Below are 8,661 nucleotides of genomic sequence, written 5' to 3' on the forward strand. Positions count from 1 at the left end.
ATTAGTAAGATAGTGGATGTGTTTTCTTCTTAAGGAAGCATTTTAAGATACATGGTGAAATATTTGATGTCTGGAATTTGTTTCAAGTAACTGGGGAGAAGGAAGTGTCAGAAATGTGTGCTGCTTGACATTCTATTCAATCTGTAAGCTAAAAAGTTAGCCTGCCACAGTTTTATGGATGTTGGCAAAAGATATGAAACTGCTGGGATTTGTTTCTCACAGGCAAAGCAACAGAGCTTCATGTGTGTGTCAGTTCCCAGGCCTCTCCAGATCCCACAGAGGGGATGCAAAGGGCCCATCTAGCAGTGGTTGTGTTACAGAAGAGGAAGACAGGGATTTGCCACCTTTGCAGGAAGCAGAAGCAAGCCTGTTCTTTTCCAAAGGGGAGACATTACCTCATCCCTCAAGTCTGCTCAGAGGGTGAAAACACAATCCTGAGAATGGGCCAGGTGAAGCATAGTCAGGGCGTTAGGGCATTGTCGTCTCGGCATACCCATGGGGAAAGTGCAGGACCGTTGGGCCAGATGCCAGCTCACCTCTCACAAGGATCGACGGCGAACCCATCAGCAGGTAAGGCTGTTGATGGCAACGCTGCTTGATTCAGGCAGCAGTTCTGGAATCAAAGGTACTAGTGCTCCACCAGAAAGGGGGAAGGAATGCAGTTGTGCCTCCAGGGATACTTGGCCATGTCTGCAGACATTTGTTTTTCACAGCTAGGGGAAAGGTGCTACTGCATCTAGTGGGTAGCAATACTGCTAACACCTCACAAGGCAGTTATCCTGCCTAAAATGCATAGGGCCCTTGGAGCAGCAACATTGTAACCTAAAAATGTATCAGGTGCTGAGGCGTCTGTAGGGACCAAAGTGTCCAAAGGTCCAGTATAGTCAGTCTGGGTGATAGGGCCTCACTGCAAGGCAGATGGCACATGGGCAGGAGTCAAGTCTGGCTTGCATGGGAACTCTTTACTGTGTGCACAGCCCATGGGGGCATGTGTTGCCTGCCACACGTGAGGGCAGTCAGTGGTGCAGGCTGGACCAGCAGCCTGATTCTGCTAGGTCTTATTAATAACTGGCCTCTCCCCTAGAGGACAAGAGTGACCAGACTCTCTGATCAGCAGGCACAAATCAGCCTTATCGTGAAAACACTGGTCATCAGATGGTGGCAAATGGCAGGGAACTTTGTCCCATTAACACTTCTAAATGTAGCAGTGCCCTAATTGGGCTAATCTCTAAAGCTTTATCCACATTTACAACACAAGCACATATCAATCTCCTGTTGCAGTGAAAGGTAAATAGTACTCTGAATTAGCCCACACACACAAAATATTTTATAAATAAAACATAGCTTAATTTGTGTTCATTGCAAGTTTTGCCCAAGCTCTATTAGTTGATCTGGATGCTTTATTTTCTTATTTATTGCAGGCACCAGTAAGCTTTTTCCATAGAGGGTCAAGAGACCAAAATGAAGATATTATGTGTAGGAAGAGGAGGAAATGAATCTCCACAAAATTTCAAGTTCAAACTAAGATGATAATTAAGTAATTTCTTTTTTGGGATACCTCCTTTGGGATGAGATTACTTTTCACTTAACTAGGGCTCAAAGTTAGTGATCCCTGCTGTCACACTGATTGCAAATGTTCACCAGATAATGCTGATTTATAGTGAGAATTTATATTGCATCTTTAAGGATGTCTTTTCACATAGGTGGTGAGGAACTTGATCATCATTGTCACTGCCATCTGTAATGCTGCCTTGGTGCCATCATGACTGTGCCACTTTGGTGCAAAGTGCAGCAGCTATGTAAGGAGTGCTTACTGTGTTCCAATAAACTACTTGTAGGTACTGAAATCTGAATTTCAAATAATTCTCACATGTGAAAACCTTAATTTTTCTCCAACCAGGTTATATGGATTTTTCTAGTAATAAAGCATACTGAGAAACTACTCTGTATGCAAGAACACAAAAAAGTATTGCCATGAAAACTTCATGAGCAGAGAACAAGCTTCAACCAAAATAACCACAGCCAGCCATCAACTTAGGGAATAGCTGTGGTCATTAAAACAGGTACTCACAGCCCTGAGACTGAATGAGAACTGAGTATACATAATGGCCTTGTGCTAAGACAATGTTAATAGTACATTTTTACCTGTTCTGAGTAATTATGCTGGCGGTGGTATTGAGATTGTTGTGAATGCAATGTGGGATAATGATGGGATATTCTTTCAGCGACTTTTTCCAGCTTTAAGAGTCCATCCCCTTCTCTTGGCTCGTGGCCCTTTTTGTGATCAAAGCTAACATCAGGCAGCATCCTAACAACTTTGTCCCAACCTTTTCTGCCACTCTTCCACATTTAGGAACCTGTGTAATTGCATTAGGCCCACACAAATAATAGAGACTATTCTCCCTAACCGTTTTCTCTCCTTTTCACATTAGCATGCACTTTCATACTTAGTGGTGCTGTGGGATTGTACACACTTATAGGCAAAGCCAATTTCAAGCCATTTGCTGTTTTAGTCACAAAATACAAGGCAGTCATGCCTCAATAAAACAGACTTCAGTAACCTATTTTTGAATAATCGTGTATTTCTGGTCAGTTTTTATTTTCCTATGAAAAATCAAGGTAAAACAGACTCGAGTACAATCACAAGGCAAAAAAAAAAAAAAAAAAAACCTCTAAACTCACCTACATATGAGGTAAGATACTTAAATGGGAAAATTAGAATTTCATTAGGTGAATCTTAACCACCGTTAAGCCAGACTATGGGGAGGCAGTTTGATTAATCAAACACGCCAACCCCATTTAGGTATAGAAGATTGGAACTTGACTGTCAATTATCTTGCTAAATGATGTCCAACATCAAAAGGAAAGCCACCATTTATGTAATTCCTGGTCTGCAACTCTGTGACTTTAGACCCAATTATTATCTATACCCTTGAAAGAAAGCCCCTGTAATTTGAGGCCCAAATCTGCAAAGGTTTCCAGTAGAAAACATTAAGGCACTTGCTTTTTCACTGATGTAATAGGGAATGTCATTCATTCCTTTGTTCAACAAATACTGCACTTGGCAATGGAAGGTATAGCAGCAAACCATGTCCTCATGGGTACAAATATACCAAAATAAAGAAAAATAGTGCTGAGGGTGAGTACAATTTTTAACAGGGCTAACAAATCATCAGACGCAAGAGGTTAAAGAAGTAAGCTCAGTTGCCATATCAAGGGAAGAGTATTTCAAGCACAGGGGAACCAAACATAAGAGCCCTAAAGTAGAAATGTACCCCATGTGTCTAGGAATAGGAAGGGCAGTTTGGCTAGAAAGAATGGTGGGGACACAAGTTGAAGACAAGATCCGGTATTTTTTGGGGTCAATCTAACACACAAACTTCTGTTAAGTGGGGGTGACGGAGTAGGTATCCCTAACAATGTAGGTGCCTTGTTCTAAAAGTGACTATAATGGAGATAAGAAATGACCCAATTCCACATAAATTTTGAAAAAGCCAAAGTATCTAGGGTCCTACGCCCTAAGGTTCTTTAACACCGAAGTCTGATAAACTAGCACAGGAGAGTAGCCAGTGAAAAGGGGAAAAAACTGTGAGGTGCAGTTCTAGAATACAATTAAAGTTAGGTGTACATGGAATATTACTCAGCATTCAAAAAATGCAATTTGCAGTAACATGGATGGAGCTGGAAGGGATCTTGCTCAGTGAAATAAGCCAGAAAGAAAAAGAAAAATACCGGATGGTCTCACTCATGGCAGGAATCTAGAAAACCTAAATAAGAGACCAGGAAAAAGAGTATAAGAAAAAAATCAAAATCAACAAACAATTATGAACCAGAGACAAATTATGGGGGGGGGGGGGTGTTTGCAATTGTATGGGGAATATAAAAATAAAATTAAAAAAATAAAATTTGATGCAATTAAGCTTAGAAAAAATTCATAGAAAGTGGAAAAAAATAAAATTAGGTGTAAGTCAACTGTCAGGTATCACTAATAGAAGTAAAATGAAGGCCAAGAGTGGGCCACTAAACAGCCAAGTCACTTGTCCTCTTGATGACGACAGCTCTCAAAGGTATGGGAAGAAAAATCTAATTGTAGTTAAATTTAAGTACAATTAAGACAGCATTTGGATTAAAAAAAAATCCCTGGGCTCTTCCTCCTTTTCCATATTCAGTTTAGCATAGGGAATGTCTGTGGCTCCAGGGCCTTTAGGAACACCTGAAAAGTTGTTTAAAATGGAAGTTCTTCAGTTCTCACCCTAGAATTACTGTGTTAGAAATTCTAGGGGCAGGGTCCTGCAATCCATCTTCCAGGAGGTTTGAAAACCATCAAATTTAGGCCACATAAGGGTTCCTCGTATTAGCCATCTGTAAAATGACAAGGCCACCACCCTTCTTCAAATACATAGTAACTAAGAGCAATGGATAAAATCCAGACATCAGTTTAGAAAAGTTCCATTATTATCCCATCGGAACATGATTTATCAGTTACCATATTATTTTAAAAAGAGTCAGAAATGAAACATCACAAATTTGACTTTTTATTTGTCATCAAAGTCTGATTTTTAAACGGATTCTTGAACTGGTGGTTCATAGCCATCAGCTCGTTCAACTTTAGCACCTGTCTCATCACCAGTAGCTTTTCCAGAACTACTGCCTTCACCATGAAGCTCCATGAGTTTTCCCACTAAAAGGAAGAAAAAAACTTGTTATACATTAACCGTATCTCAAAATGATGGCAGTCAATAATACATAAGCATTTTTTAAAAAAGAAATTATTTGGCCTCAAAAAAACCCCCCAAAATGTCAAATAATGTATTTGACCACATTTCCTCCCAGGAATCCTTATTTTGAAACTTACATTCAAACTTTGGCTTCTTCAGCATTTTTACTTTTCTAACAAAGACATCATGGAGTGGGTAGATAGACTGGCAAGCCTTTTCTATGTCTTTCCCAATGCTGTCTGGAATCCTGCAAACCAGCAACAATAGATTAGAATAAGCCCACACATACAATACACTTTAACACACAGTTATCTATCGTCCTTCACAGGTAAAGACTAAATGATGTAATTGCACAGCTAGTTAGTAGCCAAGTTAGCACTTGGGTCTTATGCCTTTCTAACACTATTAACTGTATGGGAACATCAGAAAAATGTTAAGTATTATCACTGGACCTCATCTGGGACCGAAACATTTTGTCATCACTTATTCCCATACACGGAAGCAAAAACATTTCCTGTATTTCAACTTTGCTATGAAATAACTTCATTCTCCCCTGCCAGCCCCAAAAGATAAAGAAACCTAAGCATTTAACATGTGTTCATTTTGAGGGGAGTAGGTAGTTTCAAAGACAGGATTTTAACAAAGGTCTGGCTCTCTTCTCATGCTTTCCCCTTATCTGAGGGATAAGGAGGGGTCCAGAGTTGTGTTGAATGTGGGAAACAAACACTTACAATTTATTGACCACCTCTTTCAAGTCATTTGTCTGCACCTCTCGGGTCATGATTTCCATCATCTTTTTCCGGATCTGGCGGACCTGCTGGTGCTGAGCATAAGAGGTCTTCCGAATCTGATTGTTTCGTTTTTTAGTAAAACCAACACAGAAGAGACGAAGCAAATAGCCGTCCGTAGTCTTGACATCAACATGAGCTTCAATCATGGTCTAGTTTAAAGAAAGAAAAAAAAAACTGTCAGATAATACAGTTTTAATGTTTATTTATTCACTCCAGTTCTACTTTAAAATAAAAGCTGGAAATATGACACCACAGAAACTTAATGTTACATGTCTGATTTACAAAATCAGGTTCTTTGAAGTAAACTCACCAACAATCACTCCACATTCTTACTATTCTTGATATCCATTGAGCTGTCTTCTCTCTAGGTAACTTCTCTATCCACACTACATTATCTCAACAGCACCTACCACCATACCTTTTAAAAATAAATACCAACCTCTAACAGTTTGTCCCTACTCCAAACTCATAAATACCAGAGGAACATGATAAGTTCTGAGACACCACAATGTAGACATCTACATTTTTTCAATCTTTTTTTAAAAAAATGTATTGATTAGGTAAAATACTGCTGTACTAACACTAAAGTATTTTTAGGTGCCATTTGTTTCAAACAAAAGCCATGCTATGGATTAAATATTCATCTTTATAGCTAAAAGAAAATGAAAAATAAATTATTAGTGCCAAAAATTTTAAAAAAGCTCTCTCTTAGTGACAAAAACTTAATTGCTTCCTTTGCATTTTATAAATATACCTCAGTTTAACAATTATAGCAAAAGGACCTTAAAAGTATTTTCAGAAATGCAACTGTAAAACCTGAGGGAGCGTCAGAAATAAATGTAACGGTATAATCAGTAAGTATCATCTGGGACCGAAACATTTTGTCATCATTCATTCCCATACACAAATGCCAAATCTGGATGTTTAGACACATCTGAACCAGTTTAACTATTTGTTAGAATACTGTTAGCTAAATGCGGTCTCTCAAACTCTGTGCTAAGTATCTATTTACATATATCTTTACTTCAGCCACTTAACTGAGATAGTCTTACCTATAGTTCCACAAGAAACCAAGACTTAGCAAGCTTTAAAGTACGTGCCAAAGAGCACACAACTGGGAAATAGGGAAGGATTCAACAAGAACCACCCAAGCCACCCTTTCACTATAAAGTTGTCTCGAGATCCGAAACATTCTAAAAGACAAGTAGAACTGCGAACCAGCACCCAGAAGTTCCTCACAGTCAACCCGTGAAGCAAAACATGATAATAATAATAAACCCACACGTCAATTGCTCCATATTTTGTCATTACATCATGACACCTTTGTAAAACCACCTACCATATCCCTGCCTGGGCATACCTTAGCAACATTCACTTCAAGGAACTTTTGGTCTCACCTGCCATTTTTTGACCATGGAGCACATTTTATCTCGGGTAAGATCCATGCCATGAAAGTTAGTCAGGCAGTTCTTGCCCTGAACATCCTCAGTAATTAGCTTGAATTTTCTAAATGCAACTTCATCATTCTGCAGATCAGCAAGGCTCACTTCAAAAACTCGACCTTTGAGGCCATCAGAGGCGATTTCTATAAAATAATCAATTGTCTCATTAACATCAGCAACCACATAAGCAACAAGACACGCTTCCAAAAATAATGTTCACACATAAGGCAATGGGTAAATTATAAAAACGCTAATGTTTGTTAACCAAATCTGTCTGCACAGCGCTCATCAGAAACTCAGAACTAACCATACATGTTGTCTTAGTAACTTAAAAGCACTGTCTTGGTTCTACTAGTGCTGCACCAAAAACAAGCACCACAGGGCAAAGCTGCACGGCATGTCCTTAGCATGTGCCCACCTCCCCCCCAACACGACCCAGATACATACATCTCCAGAAAAATAAAAGTGAAGAGTAAGGTACTCACTGGTTCCTTGTGTTCTCGTGACTAACGTTTTTCCAATATTTCTTATATTGAACATTGCTGGTGCTTTCACATCGTACCAGTCTTTTTTAGAAAATGGATCAACCCTGGATTTTAAGAAAAGAAAGCACTTTTATAGCAGATCAGACACTTTTCCTTTCCTCCTCCTGTAGGACTGCTAACCTTAGTTTGTGTGAAGACTTTAAAAGGCTAACAGGCAGGCAGATACTGGAGTAAACGACTCCTGCCACATTAAGGAGAGGGGCCCAAATCCAGCTTCTTTCATGATGTCTGTTTCACAGGACAAACCACACACTCTGAAAAAGTTATGCCCAAACACACTCCCAACCCCACTGCAACCTCAAGTACAGACACCACCGCCCAGCATGCACGTCTCTCGAACTTTAGTGATACAAGACGTCACGTTCTGGCAGGCCGGGTTCCTCAAGGCCTCACGGGGCCCCATCAGGACCCCCCAGGGTCCCCCCAGATTCCCCTCGGGTTCCCTCCGGCCCAAAGGGAGGGGCGGCGCGGGGTCCCGGCGGACAAGTGACTTCCCCAGGGCAGCTCTTTTCGTGGCATCGATTCCCCGTGGGCTGAAGCCCGTGAGCCCGTAACCTGGAGCACGCCGACCCCGGCTCGCGGCAGCACCCCGCGCGCACAGGGCCAGAGGAGCCGCAGCCGGCCTCCCCGCCACAGCACCCGGCCCCGCCAGGCCGCGGCTGACTTTACCAACCCGGCACGGCCCGCACAATCCGACGGGCATCCTTGCCATCCAGCCCACGCCGTGATCCAGAACCCGCCCGCTGACTCCAGCAGGAACCCAGAAAGCGGGGTGCCGCGACAGTCGCCACTTACACTTTCTTCTTGGCTCCCTTTTTGCCACCTTTCGTAAGGCGCTTGTTTTTGCCGACCGCCATGGTGCCGCTCGGAGAGCCAAAAGGGCGGAAGTGTAACTCGCGCGAGAACTTAGGCGCACGGGCCGGGGCGCGCCGCCGTTTGCGTGACCTTCGACCTTACGTTCTTCCTGCCTCAGAATATCGCGATAACTGAAAGAGGCGGTGGGTCTGGCTGCGACAGCGCCCTCTGGTGGTGGGAGACTGCGTCATCACCCGCTGACGCCCGGGCCTGGCTGTTTTCCGCGGCGGCGACGCCCGGAAGTAAGTTTCCGTAGACGGAGACGCCCAATGCAGGGCGCAGCTCGGGAGCGCCCCTGCAAACTTGTTTC

General features: G+C 42.0%; 1 protein-coding gene across 1 annotated transcript; it reads right to left on the reverse strand.

Annotated features, from left to right (window-relative positions):
- Window positions 1-4,528: 4,528 nt before the first annotated feature.
- Window positions 4,529-8,371, reverse strand: RPS3A (ribosomal protein S3A). The gene is made up of 6 exons (XM_084245410.1): window positions 8,292-8,371; window positions 7,437-7,540; window positions 6,907-7,094; window positions 5,450-5,658; window positions 4,856-4,965; window positions 4,529-4,681 (listed from the first exon to the last, which is right to left on the reverse strand). The coding sequence occupies exons 1-6, from the start codon at window positions 8,351-8,353 to the stop codon at window positions 4,560-4,562; spliced, it is 795 nt and encodes a 264-aa protein (XP_084101536.1). The 5' UTR covers window positions 8,354-8,371; the 3' UTR covers window positions 4,529-4,559.
- Between the last annotated feature and the right edge of the window lie 290 nt (window positions 8,372-8,661).

The sequence above is a fragment of the Talpa europaea genome (assembly GCF_964194135.1).
Source record: "Talpa europaea genome assembly, chromosome: 10".
Taxonomy (NCBI): Eukaryota; Metazoa; Chordata; class Mammalia; order Eulipotyphla; family Talpidae; genus Talpa; species Talpa europaea.

Coding starts and splice junctions, on each gene's coding strand:
- RPS3A (XM_084245410.1), bottom strand. CDS start 8,353: ATGGCGGTCGGCAAAAACAAGCGCCTTACGAAAGGTGGCAAAAAGGGA. Junction 4,966..5,449: donor AAAGAGGTGGTCAATAAATT/GTAAGTGTTTGT, acceptor GCTGGTTTGCAG/GATTCCAGACAGCATTGGGA. Junction 4,682..4,855: donor GAAGAAGCCAAAGTTTGAAT/GTAAGTTTCAAA, acceptor TCTTCCTTTTAG/TGGGAAAACTCATGGAGCTT.